This window comes from Seriola dumerili, unplaced genomic scaffold (genome assembly GCF_002260705.1).
Source record: "Seriola dumerili isolate Sdu_G_001 unplaced genomic scaffold, Sdu_1.0 BDQW01000309.1, whole genome shotgun sequence".
NCBI lineage: Eukaryota > Metazoa > Chordata > Actinopteri > Carangiformes > Carangidae > Seriola > Seriola dumerili.
The window spans coordinates 1,208,619-1,235,239 of NW_019174564.1; the positions used below are offsets into that span (position 1 = coordinate 1,208,619).

General features: G+C 41.2%; 1 protein-coding gene across 1 annotated transcript in view; it reads left to right on the plus strand.

The window, feature by feature from the left end:
• Positions 1-10,803, plus strand: part of adgra3 (adhesion G protein-coupled receptor A3) — a 30,721-nt gene extending 19,918 nt beyond the window's left edge. The window contains exons 4-19 of the mRNA XM_022758830.1: positions 906-977; positions 1,065-1,136; positions 1,393-1,553; positions 2,193-2,406; positions 2,665-2,829; positions 3,433-3,634; positions 3,817-3,966; positions 4,544-4,702; positions 4,798-4,965; positions 5,171-5,378; positions 5,610-5,818; positions 6,062-6,186; positions 6,611-6,734; positions 7,328-7,473; positions 8,210-8,305; positions 9,029-10,803. Coding sequence (XP_022614551.1) covers positions 906-977; positions 1,065-1,136; positions 1,393-1,553; positions 2,193-2,406; positions 2,665-2,829; positions 3,433-3,634; positions 3,817-3,966; positions 4,544-4,702; positions 4,798-4,965; positions 5,171-5,378; positions 5,610-5,818; positions 6,062-6,186; positions 6,611-6,734; positions 7,328-7,473; positions 8,210-8,305; positions 9,029-10,475 — 3,718 coding nt within the window. The 3' untranslated portion in view covers positions 10,476-10,803. The remainder of the gene's footprint in view (positions 1-905; positions 978-1,064; positions 1,137-1,392; positions 1,554-2,192; positions 2,407-2,664; positions 2,830-3,432; positions 3,635-3,816; positions 3,967-4,543; positions 4,703-4,797; positions 4,966-5,170; positions 5,379-5,609; positions 5,819-6,061; positions 6,187-6,610; positions 6,735-7,327; positions 7,474-8,209; positions 8,306-9,028) is intronic.
• Positions 10,804-26,621: the final 15,818 nt, after the last annotated feature.

Sequence of the window (26,621 nt, forward strand, 5' to 3'; positions counted from 1 at the left end):
TTTTAAACAAACTTATTACTGGGTTCAACATGAAACTAGCTATTGAAACACCCTTTTGGTTTTTGGTCATTAAAATAGAGCAGTGTCTGCATCTCATTTGGTTTAACTGAGCTGCTAGCATTTAAACCAATGATGTTCCCTTTGTGGATTGTTACATTTCAATGGTATTTATAGGTCAAAAGTGGGGACTATGAAACATTTTACAATTTTAAATAAAAGAACAAATTTATCGTGGGGCCAAAACTTTTCTGCTTGTAGGCTTCATATCAGAGGATGCTGGACTAAAGTTAACATAGAGCTTCCAGTGAATGTTCCTTCTTTGTAGACATTTCATTGCATGTTTGCACACTGGGCATAATTCACAGAGGAAATATCGTCCTTTCCATGTGAGGTCCTTTTGCAAGGCGTCAGGAGTCTCAGACACTTCTATCTGATGTTTGCCAGAGACATCATGTCAGGTCACATCCAGAGGAGAAACACACACTTTTGACGTGTTTGACGTTAATCATAGGTGATTAATCACCTCCCAGAGTGTTACTCTGCCTTTGATGTGTAGGTTCCCCTCGAGGCCCACACAGACATGATCTAAAATCACCTTGGAAATTGTAAACCTGTCAGCTGAATATTTGGGCTCCTTGCCTCAACCTGCTTCTGTTAAACTTGGCTTTAAAAAAAAAAAAAGAACCATAGCAATAGCAAAAGCTATTAGCAACTTAAACATTTTTCCATTTACCCATTTTTCTTTTAATATGATCAGTTTTTTCATGGCTTATCTTAACATCTCAACATTTCCTGCCTTAATGTGGCTCACTAATTGTTGGTATTTTAGACATTAGAGCTGTTATGTAGTGTTATTTCTGAAATGTGGAAGAAATAAACCAGAAACCTTTTTTTCTGTGTTTCAGAGACTTGTCCAACAACAGCATTGGCTGTCTGAACATAGACATCTTCAAGGGCCTCACCAGTCTGATCAGACTGTAAGTCATTAGTATTTTCATGAATTATTTCTTTGTAACAGGCTGATAATTGATAGTAATTGTTTTTCATAATTTATTTTTTTTCAGAAACCTTTCAGGGAACATGTTCTCTTCATTGGCTCAGGGGACCTTTGACAGTTTGGTGTCTCTGAAGTCACTGTAAGTATGATAAGGAGCCACTTTATTGCTGTGTACTAAAATCACATGCAGGCCTCAGTGTGATTGTGACATCTGCATATTTACCATGCACCCATAATGCAATTAAAACTGTGTTTAAGTCATAAAATATGAGAGAATAATTAGGGTTTTCCCTCAGGCAAATAGCTGTTTGTCACTTAACTTGGTAATTGTCACTTAAACCCCCCCCCCCCGTGTGTGTGTGTGTGTGTGTGTGTGTGTTTCTGTACATTCACAGGGAGTTTCAGACACCTTACCTGCTGTGTGACTGCAACCTTCTGTGGCTGCTGCGTTGGATCAGAGAGAGGAACATTGCAGTTAAGAACACCAAGTGCTCCTACCCGCAGTCTCTTCAGGGTCAGCTCATAACCTCCATCAGGCCGGAGCTCCTCACCTGTGGTAGGGACACATACACACACACACACACACACATGAACTACACAGAAACATAAATAAGCTCATATACATACATAGACTCACCACAGCTCAAAGATATCACCCTGAAAAAGAATCATTCATCATTTCAGTGGCACTATCTGATGTGTCTTCTGTCCAGTCTCCTTTTAAAAGGCTGGAATAAGTCATGGCGAGTAGTTACACAGATTGCAGTGTCAAAATGTTGCACTGTCTCTTTAATTTCTCTGTTTTGGTATCAGTTAGGCTGGTGTCTGGGGACCAGGGGCTTGTGCAATGACATGACTGATAAGACAAGGGCTGCCCAGGCCACTGCTGCCTTTGTTTGTACTTGCTCATGTCTTATCAGTTTGGCACTCAACACAGTGAGGAATTATGAAATACACTGCATAGATCTAGCAAGAGCCAGTGGCCTGACATGAATGGCAAATAGCACTTAAGGATTCAAGACATTGTTTTAGCTTCACTGTGTGTCCAAAAAGGGCCACGTCTGAAACAAAGTGGCATTGTATCCAGAATAAATGGTGCTGAAAATGATTTGTGACAAATATGAACCAAATAATAATTTTTTCTGTGAAAAATGACTGACTGGCTTGATTCCTGAATTATGTCTGGTGTCCTCAGATGCTCCTCTTGAGCTGCCCTCCTTCCAGCTGACTCCGTCCCAGCGCCAGGTCGTCTTTCAGGGGGACAGCCTGCCGTTCCAGTGTCAGGCCTCCTTTGTGGCCGAGGACATGCAGGTGCTGTGGTACCAGAACGGCCGCATGGTCAAGCCCGACGCTGCCCAGGGTATTTTCATCGAGAAGCGCATGGTGCAGAACTGCTCCCTGATTGCCAGGTAAGACAATATTTATGTTAGTCTTAGTGTAATCAGTGGCATTACATGGGGAAATTGAAAGAGTTGTGTCTTTGCAGTTCAGTTTATTTTCAGAAGACAATCTCCCTTATTATGTTACTGACACTACATCATATAACATTATCAGCATTTTGTTTTCCGTTTTATTTTCCAACTTTTTCTGTTCACCATAAGACTGGAAGTTGTGTAAAAAATATCTGAAGTTCCACTGATTTTTTATTTTTATTTTTTCCACATCAGTGCGTTGACCATCTCGAACATCCAGCCTGGTTTTACTGGGAACTGGGAGTGCCGGATCTGGACAAGCAGGGGCAACACCACCAGGACTGTGCACATTGTGGTGTTGGAGAGTTCTGCCAAGTACTGTGCACCTGAACGCATTTCCAACAACAAGGGAGAGTTCAGGTCAGTGTAAGCATATGTAACCAGACACAGAGCTACGCAATTAACACTAAGAATTGAGGTAACCCTCTCTGATGTAAAAGACAGAATTTTGCATTATATTTGATGTTGACGTCCCCATTACAGTTCTTTATGTAATTAACGAACTTTACCCGGGCTACCCACAGTTGCAGTATTTCACATTGTTACAATTTGTACAGATAGCTGGTTTTCTTTGGCTTAAAATAGATTATTGAACAAAGGCTTATTTATAAATGATATGGCTTTTTAATTTGTTCATTTGACCTTTTTAATTTTCCAAATTGAATACATACACTTATGTACAGATACATTCTCACAAAGTGACTATGTAAGGATGAACCAGTATATTAAAAGCATTACATGTACAGGAAATGTTTCCTTGCTGTCATGTCAAGCACTGTGGCCCCCCCTTGTGGTTAAACATATAAATAACTTCATGGCCCTAGCCATGCTTAATACATTACTGTGTTGCTAGTGATATTAAAAACATTATAGCTTACATGACACAAAGTTAGGAGAAAATTGCATGATCTGGTTAATCAAGAATTGAAACAGAAGGGACTGATTTGACTTGGCTCTTTCCAGGTGGCCACGCACCCTGGCAGGGATCAGAGCCTACCTCCCGTGCAACAGACTGCCATCAAGTGCGGGCACCTACTCGGGGAGTTCAGCTGAAGAACAGCGGGCGTGGCGCTACTGTGACCGAGAGGGGCTGTGGGCGGAGGATGACTACTCCCGCTGCCAGTTCCAGAAAGATGTCACTAGATTTCTCTATGTCATCAACCAGGTCTGTATGTGGTTGGTCAGCATGTCATTTTCTGACCTGGGACTTTATTTTGCCTTGCCTTTTCAGTCAGTCCTTCACTTCAGCTTACACTCTTACCTTGTTCTCTTCTTTGAACAGAGAAGCTGTCCTTAATGAATAACTGATATTCAAGCCTAACTTTTCTCTACATCTTCCTGCTGTAGATGCCTCTGAATGAGAGCAATGTGGTTCCCAGGGCTCAACGTCTCCTGGTCTACACAATTGATGCTGCCAACTTCTCTGACAAGATGGACATCATCTTTGTGGCAGAGATGATTGAGAAGTTTGGCAAGTTTGTTGAGAAGTTTAAAGATGTAAGTACTGCAGTAAAAATCACAAGGAAGTTACGGAACAAGCCCACATCGACGGCAGATTGTGACGCTATTACCCTGTCCAAGGACAAACAGATTAATACTCAACAGCTGTTTGTTGACATGTGGTTTAATGAGAAAGGATGTTTTGTCATGACTTTCGGCACAGCTGTAGGCCAACACATTCAAACAAAGAAAAAAGAGTTCCTAGCATGTTGTACGTGCTGTGGGCAAGAAGCCCCCGGATTACAAAGCATATTAAAGGCTAGCCAGGCGACTTCAAGCTTGAAATGTGTTTCCAATAGTCATTTAAGTACAACAAGAGCCATGTCAAGCATCCCCCTCAAGCATGTGTTTAGTGCTGCTTGATAAAAACAAGATGCTGGCGGAACACGTTCACATTTCTTATGTTTCCACTCAAGTTATTTAGAACATGTCAGATTGAGCTGCTGCTAAATCAGTGTTTGTTTGTTTTTTTTTTATGTATTTTGCATATATATGTGTGTGTGTGTGTGTGTGTTTGTGTGTGTGTGTGTGTGTGTGTGTGTGTATTCACTCGTGCCACTCTGTTGTCTCCCAGCTAGGTGAGGTGATGGTGAGCATGGCCAGCAACTTGATGCTGGCTGACGAGAGGGTGCTGTGGATGGCTCAGCGGGAAGCCATGGCCTGCTCCCGCATCATCGCCTGCCTCCAGAAGATTGCCGTATACCGCCTGGCAACAGCACAAGCTTTCTCCCTGGTTAGTCCCATCAACAATATTCTGTCATGTTGCACTTTAACATTTTGTTTTATGAGGACTTATGTCATCATTCACTGTTCCTGTCGTCCTTCCAGAAGTCCCCCAATATTGCACTGGAGGCCCACACTGTCAGGGCCAATGACTGGAACGGCATGACCTGCATGTTGTTCCAGAGGCCCAGCCCCGAGCGGACACCCAGCCAGGACCGCCAGCTCACCTTCAAATGCAACACCACCAGCTCCTTCTCCAGCATCCTTCACAAGGTCAGCTCCTGCCAAAGATAATTACAATTTGTCAGCACTGCCATTATTGGGAGGTTTGGTGTGGGGTTTGGGTTTGACTGCATCATGTAAGCACATAAAACAAAATCCTCAAGTGCTTAACATAATCAAAACAAAACTCTGAAAATAAACTGAACATATAAAATGAAATGTTTGTTTCACTTCATGGTATGTCTTGTCCCTGTAGAGCACCTTTGTGGAGGCTTCCCTGCAGCTTCCTCAGTCTCTCTTTACCCAGGCTGCAGTCCCTGGGCAGCCAGAGGACACAGTCTACAAGCTCCACCTACTGGGCTTTCGCAATGGCAAGTTTTTCCCCTCCACTGGCAACTCCTCCCAACTGGCTGATGGAGGGAAGAGAAGGAGTGTGGCTACACCCGTTATCATGGCCAAGATAGGTGAGTCATAATGTTTTGTTATAGTCATAAATGTTTAATATGTGATTTTTATTTTTTTAATGAGAGAGTAGAAATCTGAAAATATTCTGACGCATAAAGCAACCGAAACTTGACAGCATTAGAAGAACCAAATAGCCATACAGCTTAACTAGGACACATTATCGCACAAGAAAATGAAAACTTTAAAGCAGCTGTCTATTCTGATACCCATGTGTCTGTGTTGTGGATCAGACGGCATATCCCTGCATGTCTTGCGGACCCCCGTCAACATCACCCTGCGGCGGTTTGCCCGCGGCTCAGACGCTGTGTCTGCCTGCTGGAACCTCAGCTTGGTGGGGGGTCAGGGAGGATGGCAGAGCGACGGCTGCCGCATCCTCGGCCATCATGACAACTTCACCACCATATCCTGCAACTCGCTCGGCAACTATGGCCTGCTCATGGTAGGACTTTTGATTGGACCATTCTTCCTCGTGATCATCGTTTTCATTGGGATGTTTGAGTGGCAAAGCAGCAGTTACGATAGCCTATTGTATGAATTTAACTTATAATAACAATATAATAATAATGCTTTTTTTTATTATATAAAGCACATAAAGGATTAATTCATGGGTTTTGACTTATATTGATGTGACATAATAATATTAAATAACCTGTGGACCTTGCATCATCTGTCTATCTTTCAGGACCTCAGCAGTATTGAGTATTTTTCTCCCGGTATCCAGCCCCTGCACCCAGTCATCTACGCCACTACTATTATACTCCTCCTCTCTCTGCTCACCATTATTGTTAGCTACATCTACCATCACAGGTAAGAGCTTTAACCTACTGTTGTTATGTCATTTATGTTTTTCTGTTTATTCATATTCACTTACACAACAGGATTTTAATATTTTTTGCCCCCATTAATTTCTGTTTACAATCTCTCTCTTCACTCCTTGCTTATTTCTAATTATTAATGTAAATAGCAAAAGTAATTTAGTCGTTTAGAATGGAAACATACATTCTAAACAAACATATAATTGAAATAGTAATAAAAGAATAATTAAAAACAGCTTGAGAATATTGGGATCTTATGAGATTCATAATAGTTGTATAAAAGAGACACTATGGTCTGAGTTTTACTGATGATATTAGTTTAAGATGTTTTTCGGATTGTGTATTGATATTATGAAAATGATGATACTGTAGAAACATGCTAATTCTGCCATGTATTGTATGTCCATTACTTCCAGGTCTGTCCGTGTGAGCCGCAAGTTTTGGCACATGTTGGTCAACCTCTGCTTCCACATCTCCCTCACCTGCGGGGTCTTTGTAGGTGGCATCAATCAGATACGCTATGCAAGCGTCTGCCAAGCAGTGAGTACACACCACCCGCACTCCTCCAGCACTCCAGCTGTGTCTGCTTTCCCCCCCTCCAAACTTAATCGTCAGCAGTCAAAAATGAACAAGTGCTTCGGATGTTTTCAAGGGAAAAAAGTTGAAAAAGTTGCCTTTGGCAAAGTTCACTCCACTCATAAAACTGGTGGAAGCACAGTAAAAGATACACAGAAAGATACAGTAGATCATTTCCATGGCTGGAGGCAATCCTACACCTCCCCTCATGGTGTGTGGTGTACTGAGACACATTCATTTTTCATTGCACAAAATACCTGGATGAAAAATTTTTGCTGAGAACTTTTTGTTTATTTATTTAATCCCCTCTGGCATAAAGCAATATCTCATAAGGTGATTTTTCACCTCAGGCTGATGATGACATACTCAGTTGAAAATTGCTGAAGGATCATAATGCCATTTAAAAGAACTCCTATCTGCTGCATTCCAACATTTTTATTTTTACTGGTGAAACCATAAAACACAACAGGAGCATTTAATCATTCTTACGAAGGAGACTGATTGCATTTCATTTGCTTTAGTAAATGTCGTCCATATAATGGTGCAATCTCTTCTAGGTGGGTATCTTGCTGCACTATTCTACTCTGGCTACAGCTCTGTGGGTGGGCGTGACTGCACGCAACATCTACAAACAGGTGACACGCAAGGCCAAGCGCTATGAGGAGCTGGACGAGCCTCCACCACCACCGCGGCCTATGCTGAGGTATGACATCAGCACTCTTACAGAACAACAGGGAGGTCGGTCCTTTAATAAACTAATTAATTAAGGACGGGGGGTTTTTTTGAGTTGGCACCTGCAACTGGTGGTGTGAGGTAAACATTTCTAAAAACTCTCACCTTTGCTGCTCAGTCATCATGTAATATATCAGTAAACTGCATGTAGTGCTCTAATGTTAGCCAGCTCTGTCTGTATGTGACACACCGCCAAAGGAATTAGATCTAATGTTAATTACAGCTTTTTCAGTGTTCTTTTGCTACTGTATCTATTTCACACCTCATTTAAGTAAACAAACTCAACACAAGAATTGAATTTGTACTATAATTTAAATCTTAAATGTGTTTGTTTCTTTTGTAGGTTAGTTAAATCATAGCAGTCTGACTTGAATGTCTGTACTTCTAATCATGTCCCACCATTTGTAATGCCAGTATACAGTAGACTACACAGTAGAGTCTCACTGTTCTCAAAAAGACATAATCAGGAAGTGTGTGATCCATTTTCTAAATATATTGGCACTTATATTTATATTTATTAGCAAGTAAGACAGAGCAGCAGCATTTGTAATGTTATGAGTGGCCATGTGTGTTGGTGAAACAGCCACATGGTGTCAGTGTTAGGGCCTGAAATACCATTGGACCTCTGTGTCCAGTTCATGCCCACTTGTCATCCTGCGAAACAGAGGGAATAAAGCAGAATCACCTGTCTGTGCTTTCTCCGAAAGGTTTTACTTAATCGGTGGAGGGATACCCATCATTGTCTGTGGGATCACTGCAGCAGCTAACATCAAAAACTACGGAAGCCGGACCAATGCGCCATAGTAAGTCGTCCCTGTTTAGAAAGCAATTAAAGCTCCTGTTCTTCACTTTGTGCTCATGGAAATGCTGTCTCATTTTAACAGGACAATAGCATTTAGTAAGGAGGCATCCGAGCCCATGAGATCTTTTACATTCTGTCCTCAGGAGGAATTGGCTTAGTGATCGACCGGCCAGACTGTGTTGCTTTAGTAAATAATGGATATTTTTATGAGGGTAGGAAAAGTTTATTCCCTGAAGTTCTGATTATGGAGGCCTATTAATGGTATGTGCATCCAAGCAACAAGCAACTGCTGCCAGTTTAGAGCAAGCTCCTCCACCCCCCTCTCTACAGTGGCAGCTGTTTAGATTGTGCAATGTGGCTGACTAATTGAGAAATCTGGACCCGTATCTGTCTCAAGTCTTTGGAGTTTAATTAATTTCTTGCAAGCAAGACGAATCCAGCCTGTGTTATTAAATGTAATGGGACAGTTACTGTAAAAACTAGACGCTAAAGTTTTTCAGAGTAATTTCAAGTTTGTGAAGTAAAATAACGATAGTGACAGATTAAGAGGAGTAGAAGAAGTATTGCTTTAATGAGCACTGTTGGCATTTTAACTGTTTTGAGATGGTATGTAATTCCAAGCTATTAGTAAATGATGGTAATGATAAAGAATCTTAAAGGGCACATCTGTTGTCTTACTGTATGTGAAATGTTTGATCGGTCTTGTCTGTCTATATCTTTCTAGTTGCTGGATGGCATGGGAGCCCAGCATTGGAGCTTTTTATGGCCCAGTAGGATTCATCATTTTTGTGGACTTCATGTACTTCCTCAGCATCCTCCTCCAGTTGCGCCGCCACCCTGAGCGCCGTTATGAGCTCAAGGAGCCGACCGAAGAGCAGCAGCATCTGGCTTCAGCCAACGCGGAGGCTGGGCCAGATGGTCCCCGCAGCCACTGCCATCCCCTCACTCTCCAGCTCCAGCCTCACGAGGCGTCATCCTCCATAATGTCTGCTCCCCATGCCGTGCCCCTGTCGGCTCTGGAGAATGAGCACACCTTTTCTGCCCAGCTGATGGGTGCAGCAGGGGCATTAGGGTTGTATGCAGCCCTCTGGGTTTTCGGCGCCATGTCTGTATCGCAGGACCACCCCTATGACTTGGCTTTTACCTGCTTGTTCGGGGTGGCTGCACTGGCACTGGGGGCATTCATGGTGGCACATCACTGTGTCAACAGACAGGATATGAGGCGCTATTGGTCCCAGGCTTGTTGCTCTGGGAGGCGAGCCTACTCTGCACAGGAGGACGTCCTTCTGCCTCAGCCAGACGTGGCAGTAACATCCACAGCAGGATCTGCTAATAAGGCAGATGGGGAGTCAACAAAGTGTGGCCACAGCAGTGCAGACTCTTCCTATACAAATAAGAGTGCCCCAAGCATGCGCAACTCCACCCATGGCAGCAAGCTGACCAATCTGCACGCAGAGGCAGCTCAGTGCAAGTCCGCCTCAGCACCGGCAACAGCCAACGGTGCAGCCGTTTTAGACAACAGCCTCACTGAGCATTCACTAGACAATGAAATTAAAATGCACGTAGCACCAGTCGAGGTGCAGTTCCGCCCAATGAACAACATCACCAATCCAACAGCTGCCACTAACGGACACGCGAGCAGGCATCACAAAAACAGAGCACGAGCACACAGAGCAAGTCGTCTGACTGTATTGCGAGAGTACGCCTACGACGTGCCAACCAGCGTGGAAGGCAGCGTGCAGGGTGCCCCCCACAGGCGGCACCACCATTATGACGTAGCGGCACGCAATAGCCGACGGGCAGCCTACATGGCCTACAGGGAGCGCCATCAGAGCCAGCTGCAGCAGGACAGCAGTGACAGTGCGAGCCTGCCACGCCGCTCCCGCTACTCAGAAAAGGCGGGCAGCGGCTCCTTGGGGAACGGGACAGTGGTGACTGTAGAGGCCGAGCGGGTCGCTGCTACTGCGGCGTCAAGCTCGGGTAAAGACTCTGGTCCTGTAAAGCAGCCCAGCAGCACAGAACTAGAAAGCCAGCCCAAGTCATATGGGCTCAACCTTGACACTCAAAATGGTGGCACACTTAAAGAAAACGGGCAAGCAGTGCCTTTAATCAGCACAGAGAGTGCAGCCAGTGTAAAGACCGGCTTGTGGAAACATGAAACTACTGTGTAGCGACGGTTTCCGTCCTAAAGACTGCATAGTTCTATGCTCTTGTCTTTAAACTGTGAAATGTCTTTTTTTTTTTGTTGTTTTTCGATTGTACATTTCTTTCTTGGAAAAAGAGTCCTTTGAAAATAATTATTGGAAAAAAAAAAACTAGCCACATTTTTGCCACTGAATTGTCTTTGTAGATATGTTTTTGTAAATGGTCTATTTTTATAACTTTTAATCCAACTCCTTATTCCATTCGAGAGTTCTGTAAATGAAACTGCATGGTCTGAGCTGTGGCCCTGTGCATACCCTTACCTTGGGGCTTTTTTTTTTCCATTTTCTAGTTTGTCCCAACAATAATAAAACAAAAGTTCCATTTACCTAATTAAAAGTTTTTATTCTTGTGATAACACCCACAGTCTCCTCTTTTGGGTCTCTGCAGCCAGTGCAAAGGTGAGTCAGAGCTGTTGTGTTTCCAAGAATTATTCTTGCTGACAATGTATGACAAGCTGGTAATTGGGTTTTTCACTGACCTTCAGGTGGCCTCGGGTTCCTTTCTCCACTGCGGAGCAGCACTTTAATTGCAACTGACTCTGGCTTTGGGCTCTGTAGGTGTTTTCTCCCTGCCTGCTGGCAGATTTGATGAGTGCACTGTATATTCTGGGCTCCTGCTGAGATGATGCCCAGGCTGTGATTGACAGCTGACTCACAGGGCAAGTGAAGCTGTCACGAGAAGAAAGGATAATGAGAGTAGTGTGTCTTCTTCTTCCTCTACCTCTTTCCATTCTCTGTCTCCTCCGCAGCCGACAGCTGGAACTGGAGTCCCACTCGCAGCTTGACATCGCTGTTGGGGAGAGAGAATATAACAGACACAAAGTATGATTTGACTGCTGACTACTCTGGAGATGGATTAGTATCACTTTTTGTTGAGTGAATGCCATGTATCTTACTTTGTGGTTGTGCCAACAGCCACAGACAGTTCAAGTATGACATTGTAAGTAAGTAGATTTATTTATATATTACCTTTTCAGAACAAATATTACAAAGGGCTTCACGCATTAAGGGCGTCAAACAGTAAACTCCCCCCAAGAAAATTATATTAAATCAAAAGCAAACAAAATGATGCAAAAACATATGTAAAAAACAATGTAAATGGGTCTTTAGATGTTTTTTTTTTTTTAGGTTGAGATGGATAATTTAACAGTGAAAAGTAAAGTAGTCCAAAGTTTAGGTGTAAACACAGCAAATGCACAGTCTCCCTTTATTTTAGTTTGGGCCCTGGGAACATCCAGTCACCAGTTAGCTGACCGGAGAGACCGTAGATTTCCATACTGCCACAACGATTCCGAAATGCCCTCAGGGGCTTGACCGTGTCAAGCCTGATTCCAAATTCCACTGGTGGCCAATGGAAAGAGACCAGCACCGCAGTAATGTGGTCCCTGCACTTTGTCTTATAGTAGGAAGACAAGCTGCAACATTTTTTGAACTATCTGTGGATAAGCTACAGCTCTATCTATTAAGGCAAGAGTAAGACAGCAAGTAAAGAATTACAGTAATCAAGGTGTTAGGACACAGAAGCAGGAACTAGTTTGGTATTTGTGTGTTTAAAAGTGGCAGGGTTTGTTGCAGGGGCTTTTGAGCACTATTGGGACCTATTATGTGGATCTCTGTTTTATCCTCTTTCCGTTTTTTAGAAAGTTTTTGAGACATCCAGCATCTCATCAGGCAGTCAGTTAGGTTGGTTAAATTACATAGATCTTCATGTCCCACTGACAAGTGGAGCTGAGTGTCATTTGCATAAAAATGAGATATATTAAAACATCAAATTAAAAAGCCCAATAGTAACATACTGATAGGAAGTAGAATAGGTTGGGAATTGGTTTATTGCTTTATTAAATAAGGTAAGTGCCTCCTATTATAAGTGATGTCATCTTAGCAGCATGCCACTAACTCACCATCTTGAATTTTGAAGGTTATGCTGAAACATTTTCAACACTTAAAAATTGATCAGCCAGTGACGCCTTCTGATCATCGCAGTCACAGACAAAGGCAGCAGCAGACAGCACAGCTCCAATAGCTCTAATTTTTCATTAATGGCATATTAATAAAACGCATATTTCACTCAGGCAAAGATATATTGCCAAGCCGTCTTGGATGTGACAAATTATAATAAGACTTTTGAATTATGTAGAGAGCAGTTAAGCCTTGATTAGTGGCAGCCTCTCTGATTCCCTTGAGGCGTGAAAGAGTGATCTTCAAATAATCGCCAAGGTTCTTTAGCACTGCCATCTGTTATAAAGTTCATCTGAGGTTGTCAGTGAGGCAGGAATGACAATCGGAAGATGTTTGCTCTGCGTGGAGGGAGGGAGGGGGGGGGGGCTCATCAAGGCAAATAAACTGATAGTATCTCTGCTTTGAGATCACAGGGACACCTTGGGCAGAAATCGATAATAAATTAAGATAAAACAAATTAAGTCATTTAGATCTTTTCTTAGTCTCATTCAGGAGTCTTGGGGTCAGATCACGTATCTCAGAAATAATAAGTCAGAGATGAGGAGAATTACATTCAAGCACCCAAAGCATCAGTTGCTGATAAACAGTCTATTTTCAGACTCAGCGATGATCCCTCCACGATGTCGCATATACTTTTCCACCCAGTTTCCACTCGCTGTGCTCTGCGGAGCATATCTTGAGCACAATTCCTTACCAGGAGGCCCAGCGAAGACCAACATCAGACAAGTGATGTGTTGTTTACATTTTCCAATCACTGCTCCTGGCGCCTGGAGGAAGCATCTGGCTCTGTTGTGGAAACTTGCCACTGGAATGAAGATGGATACTTTGGAGAAAGTGAAGCCATCTGACTGCGCTGATTGTAATTAGGTGGCTCTGGCTGTCCAGGGGAACCAAAATATTTTTACCTGCAGTGTGCTAATCACCCCAAAACCTCCCAGGCCTGACATATAGATGAAAGCGTAATTAACATCCAGGGTTTGTGATGATCGCCGTCACTGTCAAGCAGCTGTCGTCAGAGATAATGGGTGAAGTTATGTAGTTTGGTAGGTTTATACGGACTATATTTAAATATGAGGCAAAGTCACATCAGTATGCGAGTTGTGTTTGTGCTAAAGTCAGGGCTTTTGCAAATGTTTGCATTTAAACACTGAGAAATTCAACGCATACAGTCACATAATACTTCACAACTTTCTTTTCAAGACAAATTCCTGCGTGTTAAAGTGACATTGACAACCGTCCTTCACATTACAGGTGTATGCTGACATTATTAATATTAATTGCTAATGTTTTTTTTTTTTTTATTCCACCAGAAAATTTTCATACTTGATGAATGTGATATTTGCACATCATTTTCTCTAGAATGGTTTAGTCACATCCTCGCTGAAGCCCAAAGCATGTGGCTGACTGCAAATTAGCATTTTGCGATGCTGATGGTGCTAAAGAGGCATTTATGTATCAGATTTTTTTTTTTTTTTTAAGTGAAAGTGAAAACTAAAATTCAGAGACAGAGAAAAGGAGGGTGTTACAGAGTTTCAACTCAGGCATCAGTTGGTGTTTTCAGAGGGCGAACACTTGGAGAGGCTTTGGATTCAAGTTTGATTTTAGCATCACATTCTCAGGGTCGAAGCTGATGGCCACTTCAAAGGCCTTGTTCTCAGGCTATGCCTTTATTATGGATTATCAAATGCTCTCTCAGTTCAGCCTTTTCCCATGTATTTTTTTTTTTTTTTGTCTTGACTGCATTTGGGTCATACAAGTTCAAGCTCATATTTCACGGATGTCTCAAAGACAAACCCAGAAAGAATCAGAGCCTGTTACCTCTCTCTAACACTGTCTTTGGTAACAGTACATGAATGGGTTCTCATGGTGACATTCAGTCTTGATTCCGAATAAGATGAATGCTTTACTTCTCCGTCTTCCTTCACTCAAACTGATAAGGTGTCTGAAAGAGTTCCTGGCAGAAGATGTACCTGTAAGTGCCATCTTAAATCATGGTGTCGCAAATCAAGAATGTGCCTGTCATTGGTTGCTCCGCAAGTTAGACCTAATAATTAACTCTTTTTTTATATTGTGGAGTGCCAAAGAGGTCACCATTAGAACTGGTAGGTGTTTGATGAAGATATTATGTTTTTCAGGTCAAAGTGATGGAATTCTAACACAGCGCAGAGATCTTGTGCAAAGCAAATAAACTTTGGACACCACCAGATAGGGAGATGAGCGTGCACTTCAATTACATGTCAAAATAATCTATTTATTGTCTACAAGAGTAAAAACTAAGTTCCACACCTGATCCACATAGATACGTTGCTATGTTTAATACTTTAACTCAATTTTTATCCTTATAATTAATTCCAATAATTATTAGGAAAAAATTAAGTTCCGCCAATTTCCAGTGCCATTTTCCAATCTTTTTTTCCACAAAGATGTCACATAATGATGACATCAAGCCATCTGCAGCGCTCTCATCCCCAATGTGCTGGCTGACCTGTGCTCTCATTAATGCCCTCACATTGCCATCCATCTACCTGTGCCAGTCTGTCTGAGCAGATCTTGGCTTCATCTTTCTGTCCAGGTGCTCTGTTATTTATAGGCACCTCAAAAACAGTATCAGTCATTGTTCACGGTGACAGTAGCAGACAGTAGCCCTCGCTCACACAACGCACGCGCACATCTCGGGAATTGAAGGTTGTCTATTGGAATGCATTTGTCTTGTCTGCACTTTAAGTTAAAAAGAGGTTTTATGTGACTTGCTTGTGCTAAAGAGGTTATTTTGTTACTTTTTGTATGCAAAAGTGAGATTTCTGACGATCCACAAACGCATCTTGACAGCAAAACCTCAAAAACCTTTAGTACAGCTGTTCTCCACACATCCATCCATACATCTCCTGGATTCCCTTTTATTTTCACAAATCTGCTGAAGTCCATGTATGGGGAACATGTAAGCACCACTTTCCTCATTTCATCAGCTGCATATGTGTCATGTATATTCCAGAAATAAATTTCTAAAAATACCATGGTTCATAGAAGCTGCACTCATCAGAATCATTTAAATAGTGAAGCTCCTGTTTTTGAGAAGTGTCAGAAGTTTTCTTTAATACCTGCTGAGTAAATGGCCTCCTGTTTTATGATTTGTCTCAAGCTGTCGATTGTGTTTTAACTCAGCTGAGAGTGTGTCTTACAATGTAACGGAAAACTCTATCCTTTGTGGTAGTCTTGGGAGACAGTTAAAGAATCCTTTGCAAATTCTCTCTCTCTGTCTTTGCTGCCATGAAACAAATGTCCTCTGTTGTTAAAAATGTTCTAATCTTCAAAAAAGCTGACAGGTCTCGACTTGCTAAGAGGCAGACTGATTTATTTTGGGTTTATCTTTTTATCGTGGGCATTATTGTTGGCTGTATTGGTCTTGTTTCATTGTGCAGCTTCTGTTTGTGTGGAAAGTCTCCATTTAATTCTTACTGCTCTATTTAAAGACATACTGTTCTGTCCAACAACTGATATGCAATTTATGCTGTGCTGTGTTTAGAAGAGAAAAAACGGAGAGAGAGCGAATACTGTGCATTGAAATGCATGATTTCTCTCGTGTATGTGTGTATTTGTCTGCAGATTCTCATTTTATCAAGCAGCATCTTGAGGTGTTTTGCCTTGGTGCAGAATTATGTAACTGTCTAAACTGTTTGTGGCGAGTTTGGAAAGTGGAGAGATTTATGATGAAAACACTGTTAAAGACCCCTGGTGATCCCTGAACCACACACTTTGGGAACCACTACTACTTTAATATAGCCTATGACGTGGCAAAAAAAAAAATCACATTTTTAAAGAGATGCCATAGATTCCTCTTATGCCAGTGGATGGAAATGCTAAATTATCATTGCAACTGTATGTGCAGCGTGCAGTTCTGAGATACTGAGGGTCAATGATTTGACCATCTGGTATGTGGACACCAGAACGTTATGTAATATTCTATTATTGAACTATGGGGATTAATGTCTCCTCCACTTTTCTGGGGAGGATTTCTGCAGGTTTTTGGAATCTGGCTGCAGGGCGTTGTTTCCATTAAGCCACATGAGGTCAGGCGATGATACTGGGTGATGAGGCCTGGCTCCAAGTCATCCCAAAGGAGTTAGATGAGGTTATAGTCAGGGTTCTTGCAAACTCCAAAGAAAAAATTTCAAGACATTGTATGCAGTAGCTTTAACATTTCTCTTAACTAAAATTAAGTGGTTTAGCCCAAGCCTAGCTCCTGTATATGCTTGTTGTGTAGAATGTAGTGATAATCCAAGACGGTCACACAGCGGGGCTTGCCTAAATCAAGGAAAACAGCCCTGGTCAAAGATCTTCACATACACTGAATACCAAAATGGTTCTTATTAACCCTAGAAAATCATAAAGCAAAATGAATAAATAAATATAATTTTATTACTAAATTCAAGACATTTCAGGACTAATTATTTTTCATTATTGAATCTGCTGATGTTTTTTTTTTGTTTGTTTGTTTGTTTTAGATGAATTGATCTTTATTGTTCTCAGTTGATTTCCGGTTGAAACAAACAACCAATGGCATTTCCCACACAGCCACACCATCACCCCCAACACTCACCCACTGATGCTCGTTCACGCCCAGGAGCGCGGGTGCACGAGCAGCGTTCCAACGTTGCCTCTCACTGCGAAACTTGGGAGTTGAATGAGCAGCAACTAGTACCAGCCGTTTACAAGTCACTGCTGACAAGCCCCCGTGACTGAAACGAGGTTCTTTCGACAAAAAAAGTCCATCTTCGGAGGGAACAATGGATGCAAAGAGAGTGGAGACCATTTCTGCCCGGGTGGATGCTGCTGTTTCTTCACCTGGTAGGACAGTGGTCGCATGTTTTGACGCGTTCACCGCTAATTTGGTGATTTATGGGTCAATGTTCTGTTGCATTGGATAAAACGGCGGAAAACTCCGTGCACAGGGAATAGAATTTAATATTGCCTTGCTTATCTCTTAAAAGTATATACCTGGTATAGTATAACTTAAAATGTGTGTGATTATTGGACCACTCCTTAATTCGGCTTGTAATTTGTGCAACAACAAACACGCCATTTTGATTAAACCTCAAACTTTCGAAGTGTTAAGGCTAATATTAGCTCATTTCAAACTGTTTCTTTACATTCACGTTGCAGCAAAATAGACTGTCGATTGCGATAACGAGCAATTTAATTCAATTGAAAAAGTTGAAATTTTATAGTAGTCATGTAGTTTTCATAGTGAACATTTGTTGAAAGGCAACATTAAATTGATATACTTGAAATGGAGTTTGGCGTAATTTTGTTCTCATGACAAAGTTGAGCCTGCATGCTTCTGCAGCATTAACTGTGAATGTAGAGCGATGTCTTGACTTTTGCCTTCCCTTGAAAGGAAAATATGGTTGGTTTGGTTGTTGTTGTTTTTTGAAAGGCTTTGTGCAATTTGTCAGAAATTCATCTGAGCAGCAGCAATTTATGTTATTCATTATTATCGTTTCTGCTGAATAATTTTACCTACAGTGCAGTAAACTTTTGTTTTGGTAGGTAAGGTGTAGCAATCGCTCTTGCATTAAAGATGGTCTTTTTTTTATCTTTACCTGCAGCAGTACCCTACACTGTGTGTACACAAAACTTTTGAACCCCCTTGTGATAAAAGAATTTGACTAAATGGCCATCAGTAAAACAACAAAAAAAAGATTATAATGGATTCAGTAGCTCAAATCCTCTCCTGAGCCCCCCCTCCACAGTACTTGGCCAGCATTCAGAATAATGATCACTCAGTTATAGTCCATAGGTTTCCCCTCAGGCTGTTAGCTGCCTCTCTCTTCTGCCAGAAGAGCAGTTAACTGCTCATCATTCCTGGCTCAGGTTAATGTTTGTTTGCACACCTAATTGACTTCTAATTATTCCATGAGTCATACCCTCAAGATTTTAAACAGATTTGAGCTGTTGAGAGTTATTCCTCTCGAACTTGACTCTCCTTCAGCAAATGTTTTATTCAGTTGTCTCAAGAATTTTGATTTCCCATTTATAGCCCTTACCCACGGCATGAAGAATGGGAAACAATATTGTAATCAACTGCTAAAATAACTGCTATTGATTGGTAAAACTCATGCCAGCTACTGGGGACATGCACATTTTGACAAATGCTTCTAAAGGGACTGGAAGAATACATTATGGATGTGGACACAGAGGACCAGAATAAGTCAGTTATGGTGAAGACATTTTTCATTTCTCAGTTACAGGATACCGCAGTATTAGATTGTAAACACCTAGGTGTTGTTATTGAACGATATTGATTGCTGTTCTCTTCGCAAAAAACGTTTTTCTCAACAAACATGGATGTCTGTTAACTTGGATTTGTACCTGAAAAGTTTTGGATTTGGCTAGTTGGCCCCCTAGCAGCAAGTTGCTCACTGTCTCCCTTGCCTGCTGTAACAGGCTCTCTTGACTAAGTGTCTCATTATAAATGGGACAGTTATACAAGCCAACAGAGGGTCAGTCTAGGGGATTAGAGATGTGTACAACATTTGTCTCGAGTTTGCATTGCTCAGTATTCACTCAGTAATCTTGTAGAGAGAAACAAATGCTGTCAGTCGTGCTGTTTCATTTTTCTTCTCTATATGCTTCTTTTTCTCAGCTCTTCATCATTTTCTCTCCCCTCACTCTCTAAAGCCCCCACCACTTTGTTACCAGTGGGCAACCACATCATGGTTCCTCCCCAGGGAAATCTTAAAATATAATGATCGCCCACAAAAATGCTACAGCCATCCAGCCATGAGTTGATGCTCCCAAGAGCTGCGTCCTTGGTGCAGTGATTCTTTGCATCAGTACCTTGAAGCTCTCTCAGCTCACCATTGCAACTTCTGTCGGTGCCTGCCAACGGCTCCCCTAGACATTTCCTCCTTTACTGCTGTGTCCCTGAGTTTCAGATAGACAATACATGAAACGCAGCCCCATAAGGGTTATTCTTCCGATTGAGCTACTTTCAGCACCACGGCTAGCTCCATCCTTTGCACTTCAATAGTTGAGAACAAGCAGTGTCCATCATGGGCTTTTTTGGGTGATGAATGTTCACTTCTCCTTTGTGTCAATAGTAATTATCATAACTAATTATGATTCAAAGTGTATATCCAAGGCCTTGAACAGTGCTTAACAGAATTATGTAATAAAACAAACAATAAAATTGTTACCGTGAGGCATTACTGCATAGCTGTTGAATCAATGCTTCATTTAGTCTGATTTGGATTTAATTGCTTGGGCTTATATTTAGCCTGCTAAATGAATAATATTTTCCAACAGAATTAATTTATAAACCTAAAAATTTGCAGATAAATATCAATCAAGAGTCTAAGATATACACTGACAGAGCACTTTATTAGGAACGCCTGTACACCTGCTTATTCCTTCAATTATGCAATCAACCAATCATGTGGCAGCAGTGCAATGCATAAAATCATGCAGATAAAGGTCAGGAGCTTCAGTTAATGTTCACATCAGACATCAAAATGGGGAAAAAATGTGATCTAAGTGAATTTGACCGTGGCGTGATTGTTAGTGCCAGACAGGCTGGTTTTTGTATTTCTGTTGTGAAACTGCTCATCTCCTGGGATTTTCATGCACGACAGTCTCCAGAGTTTTTACTCTGAATGGTAAAAAAACAAAAACCATCCAGTGAGCAGCAGTACTGCAGATGGAAACGCCTTGAGAGACAGGTCAGAGGAGAATGGACAGACTGGTTGAAACTGGCAGAACAGCTATGGTAACTCAGCTAACCACTCTTTCCAACTGTGGTGAGCAGAAAAGCGTCTCTGAATGCACAACATGTCAAACCTTGAAGCAGATGGGCTCACCACAACTCTATAAATGTAGGCTGGTCTACAGAATTTGGCGTCGACGCCATTAATCTAAGAACCCAACCTGCCTTGTGTCAACAGTCCAGGCAGGTGGTGGTGGTGTAATGGTGTGGGGAATGTTTTGTTTGAATGTCACTGCTTATCTGAGTATTGTTGCTGACCATGTGGTCACAATTTACCATCTTCTACTGGCTACTTCCAGCGAGATAATGCACCATGTCACTAAGCAAAAGTCATCTCAAACTGTTTTCATGAACATGACAATGTTTTCAGTGAACTTCAGTGGCCTCACCAGTTCTGGATCCAGTAGAACATCTTCAGGATGTGGTAGAACAGGAGATTGGCAGAATGAATGTGCAGCTGACAAATCTGCAGAAATGATGTGATGTCAACATGAAGCATAATCTCAAAGAAAAGTTTCCAACATCCAACATGCCACGAAGAACTGAGGCTGGTTTGAGAAAAAACTATGGTGTTCCTAATAAAGTGCTTGGTGAGTGTATGTAATATAAGTACACCAGTGGGGACAACTGCAGGCACACGGTGGTGAGTTAAAGGTCTAAAAGGTCAGTCTCAATTCAAATCTGCATATGCATGACTTTACAAATTACACTGAGAACAAAGGCATTTCTGAAATAATCAATATTTAGGACTGACTCAGTACTGAGTCAGGATTTTAATGTTTGAGCCAGTGAGTTATGTACTTTGGCTTTGATGCAACCAATTACAACAACCCATTTACAGCATTTTTTAATGCTACCACTAAGACATTAAAATCTCAGCACGGAGTGTACAGAATTTGATCATGATAGTGACAGATGTTAATTTTGTGATTCTGCCAGATTTGACTCACCATTTGAAAATGGGATACAAAGTATAGTTAATCATAACTTCTAGAATATATATAAGTTGTCTGGAAAAACACAGATGTTTTTTTGTGTGTGGTATGTTTCAGTTAAGAAAGTGCAGGACTTGTGCAAAAGGACTTGTACTAGTCTGGTACAGGCAAGGAAGTGACCATAGTGTACTTTGTCTATTCTTAGATGTCAGCTTTGAGCCTTTATGAACTGACCACATGCAGTGTGTGAGTATTTGTGTGTGTGTGTTTTCTCAGCATCTGTCAGCCAGGGGTCCTGAGATCACTGTGAAGCAAAGGTAGAGATTGAAGAAACTGCTCCAAATCTGTCAGACAGTAGAACAGTGTGTTTTAGCTTTACAGAGGAAAGTTTTGACAGTGTGAAACTCAGGATCACCTCTCTGAGTTTTTTTGGCCGTTTGATTGGTTGCTAGACCAAATTACAGAGTGCCTCAGGATTTCAAGGTATGAAGGAAAGCTTATACTTAATAAATGTATTTAAAGGCAAATTAAGGAGACTCAGAATTGGACCACGTATCATTTTTAAGGACTTACACTTTTAGCACTCCTTTTGACAGCATGTTCAGGCCTTGTTTCTTTGATTACAAAAGTAACTGTGGCTTTACTTACCCTGGTTTGTACTTCTTGATGAAGAGAAATCTTTCAAAGGTTTGCAGTCAGGAAATCAATGAGGATCACTGATATTTTTTTTAATCTGTTTTCCTAGTTTTATGTTCCCTCTATAAATATATTCACAATTGAACAGTTTGACTCACTAAAGAGCCAGATGTAGTGCATCATATGGTCTTAATGGCATACCAACTGCTGTGACATTAAATGGACTCATTAGGATCAAGATGGGTCCCAGAAAGGCGTCTCTGTTGTTGGTATTTATATATATATATATATATATATATATGTATATATGTGTGTGTGGTTTTTTTTTTCTTTTAGACCACCTGTGTGCTTCCTGTCTACCTATCAATAAAAAGCCAGTCATTGGTCAAACTAGGATTACCGACACCATCAGCTTGCCTGCTCCTCTCCAACAGATTTTGTTTGCTTTGGATTGATCCTTTGTTTTTTTTTCTCGAGATACTGGGTGGGGAGCATCTGCTTGCATGAACCATCTGCCTTGGGAGTCAGGCCAGAGAAGAATGAGGGAAGGAGACATGGAAAGAAAAGAGCACAAGGTGAGGATAGAAGTGACAGAATGGGGGAGGTGGAGTAAGTCAATGATGGATAAACAGAGGGTGACTGATTAGGAGGTAAAAGCGAGTGGGACACTGGTGGGAGGAGGGTCAGAGAGCTGGCGCTGTGGCAGTAACTGTGGGGACAGCGGAACATAAGGTGCTTGTTTATGGCTGCTGACGGCTAAAAGAAGCGGACCGTCTTTCATGTTTATATTTCCACCCGCAGGCTTGTTTATGCCACAGTTTCACTCCATTTGACTTCCTTGGATAGAGTGCCAAGCAGCCGATGCCAACTGGGTGGCAATGCTTGGCCCCAGCTTACAAACATGTCTTTCTTTCTTTGTGCCAAGGTCAAATTGAGGATAAACTGCATTCCCTAGAAAAAAAAAAAACTTTGGTCATCTGGCATTTCATACCTTTCTATGCAGAATTTAAAGTGCTTTTTCAAAAAAGTCCTCCATAAAGCACTTTATAGTACACAAAGCACCTCTGAAGAGCAGTTTTTGCGTGCAAGTGGAGTGACTTTTTTTTTTTAGCACACTTTCGATTAGAATAACACATTCCAAGGCTGAAGCTCCTCATAACTTTATAATATTCCTCATTAACTTTTCATTTGTTTTATGTTAACCTCTTTATAGATATTTAATGATGTTCTTTGTTGTCATTTCCTCAACAAACGAGTTTCAGTCAGTTAAAGGACTGGTAGGCAGGATATTTTCTAAATATGCTAATATGTCACTATCTCTTTCTTTATAAAAAAAAAAAAAAAAAAATACAGAAAAAGTTGTAGAATGTCCAAAACAACTATTCAAGGCTATAAGTAGTTGTGCACTGCTTTCTTATTTCTGACAGTCTGTATTATTATACCTGCAAATGAATGTAGATTTGTGAAAACAATGGCTAGCTGGTGCTCCGTGATGGGCTGGCGAGCTGTCTGGGATGTAACCTGCCTCTTTTCCAGTGCATGCTGGGATATGTGCCAATCCCCCACGACTTTGCATAGCATAATCAGCTATAGAAACTGAATGGATGGCCATTGTCCTGAAGGTTTTCTCTTCCTCTAGGATATAATCTTTAGTATTAAGACAATTTAATTAGTTGTATTCCCTTAGCATTGTAAGAATCCTGCTGTTTACTGTTTTCCACTTTGTTGTGTTCACTTGGCAACTTGGCATTCAGATCCTATAATTTGGTTTAGCTCTTATTTTACCTGTCATCTTTTTGTGCTTTGTTTCTTTGAGGTGAGATATCCTGGGGCTTTAAAGCTTACCTGCCCTAATTAGTAATCATTAGTATTTATCACTGTACCTGCCTGAATTGTGATTCTACAAGTAAGCACAAACAGTGTATCACTGTGCTTTTGAGTTCATTTCCAGCTTGTGAACTTTGTCACATCCTCACTCCCCCAACATTACTATCCACTGTGAGATGCCTTTCAAGATCTAAACTAAAACAAATGATAAAACAACATTAAAGACGCAGCCGTACGTCCAGTAGGGTGAGTCTTTCCAAGGACTCCAAGATGAAATGGTGTCAGAGCTGAACATCATACAGGCCATATGTGGAGGCAGGCCTGGCATGAGTGGCCAACTGGAGGGTCCGTCTGTCTTTCTTTGAGTCCCAGTGGGTGGGCTCAAAAGCCTATTCTGGGCTTTAGTCCCTCCAAAAGTCCGTGTCCTACAGGGTACTGCCAGCACCTAATATAGACTCCACAACAACACAATACTAAACATATCTGTTATTCCAACAGGAGATTATGAAATGCAAAGCACACAGACATGAGCCAAATGCCAGCCTGAGTCCATCTTGCTAATTAGGCTAGACCTGAAAATAGATAGGAGGAATAGTAGCTGTTTGCATAGAATAACAATGACTATCAATAGGCATATCTGCAGTGGCTTAAGTAATTATCCGTACATTTTTGTGAGTGTTATGTCAACTGACATTCAACCTTGAGAGTCATGGAAAGAATATGTCAACTGTATGGTAGTTGTGGCATCTATGCAGTATGCAAGGCTGACACCAAGTGGTTGTACAGAGGCAATGGTGACTCAGTGGGAAAGTATAAGCTTTTCACACACTTCTCATTCAGTGTGCTCTTCTACTCTTTATTGTGTAATTAACCTGCCTCTTTTATTTGAGCTGACATAAAACAGTGTGTCAGTACACGCTTTTACCTGTTATAATCTTATTTGTCTTGTAAGTCAACATCAGTGTGTGCGTATCCATGTGCGTCATACATTGAAGAAAATTACGTTAACTGACTGACATATTGTACCTGGGAATACACACAGACCGGGTTAGAATGATATGCAACTGCACCTAACAATTAATATCATTACTGAATAATCAGCCGATTATTTTCTTGATTAATTGTTTGATCTATAACTTGTCAGAAAACGAGTGAAGCATGCTTATTGCAAATTTCCACAGTTGACATATTTAAATTGCTTCTTTATTTTAACCAGCAGTTCAAATCCCAAAGATATTTGATTTATTATTATAGAAGACTAAAAAACAGAAAATTATCACAATTTAGAAGTTGGAAACCACGAATTTTTAGGATGTCTTCTAATCCTTTGGATTAGAAGATATTTATATTACATAGTTTAGTGCAGATAGAGGAATTATATTGGATCAGCTGAGTCTGAGGCAAAAAGCACAGCATAGTAATTTGATTGTTGTAAGTGATATGAATATACTTGAATTGACATAAAATAACAAAATGCATGGCTTATATTTTATAAAGGCCATTATGAAGTTGGCAGATGTGTATGTAGGATTGCTTGTCAGTGGTTTATTTTTTTCCTCTGTCCTAAATACACCAAGCAAGTAAAGAAGAGATGGCAGGTAACTCTCCTGATCTTTAGTCTACATTAGTTATGCACTGGCAGAAAAATTGCCCTTTGTTTGATGAGCTGAAAATGAGAGTATCCCCAGGGAAAATGAAAATGACCTTACAACATAGACCTGCGGATAGGCTATATACTTCTGTATGCTTCACTGCCACCATGACACGCATCCTTACACAGAAGGTGCCCCAAATCCCTCTAGGTGCTTGTATAGTCACCAGTGCAGTGTCTCTGTACACGCTGACCGATAAAGAGCCACTGTTATCTTCAGATAGCAGGCGCTGCAGCTGAATAATTTATGGAGCCATTCCAACACATTGACTCAGAAAACGACACACACCCACAGAGGGCAGGGAAGTGGTAAAAAGGGTTCCTACACATGTCTCGGGAGGTATGCGTGTGTGTGTGTGTGTGTGTGTGTGTGTGTGTGTGTGTGTGTGTTTGCTTGTGTCAGGTCTTGCTGTTTGAAACTGTGCATTGTCAAAGATGTTTGCCGGTGTTTAATTTCTCATACTTTCCTCATGTTACAGTTTTTTTTTTCCTTCTCTAAAACTGGATGCTACATTGGCCGTAATGCCACAGTCCATTTAACAAGTTGAAGAGGGAGCAAGTTTTAGAGGGACCAGGCAAATGTGAACTGATGGACTGTCCGCACTATTCATTTTCATTATGCTGAGTTGCCTTCTCCCAGGAGCTTTGTCAATTACCCATTTAAAAAGTGCTGAACCCTTATTCATGCAATAATTAATACTGGTGCATAATTGAAGCATGATAATGAACAAATGCTGTGATTGACACATAATTGTATCAGCAAAATTGTTAGGTGGATGTTATTCCCGTTTTTCATTATCTTGTGTGACATTTCGATTAGCCTGTGCAACTGAAGCTGTTGATACTTGTAATTTGAATAAACCAGTTGCATTCTGGGGATGCCGGACTCCTTAACTAGACTAGGAAAGAAGCTTCTCTTAGTGCGAGGTTATATAAAGAAGTTATAGACACCTTTTTTTTTTTCTGTAGATCTGACACTGACCTTAGCTTTCTCGTGGCTAGTATGTTCTCCATCCTATCAGATTACTCGGCCATGGTTCAAGAGGTGATTGTATCAATTTCAGGTTAGCTTTAATAAATAAGTGAACAACCGCTGTTTCCGCAAGAATGCCATTATGGAGCTATCATGTTGCAAAATGAGAGAAAATAGATCCTGGATTTACTGATATATACTTCACAGAGATGAGCCTATACATCTGTAAATACTGCATTGCAGTATATTTAATCGACAGGGCTGGTTCCCCTCTTGCATTCTGCTAATTTTAGCCGCCACTTTGGAGGACAAGGTCACGGTGGGTGTGTGAGAAATTGGGAAGAGTAAGCATGTGTGTGTTGGAGTGAAG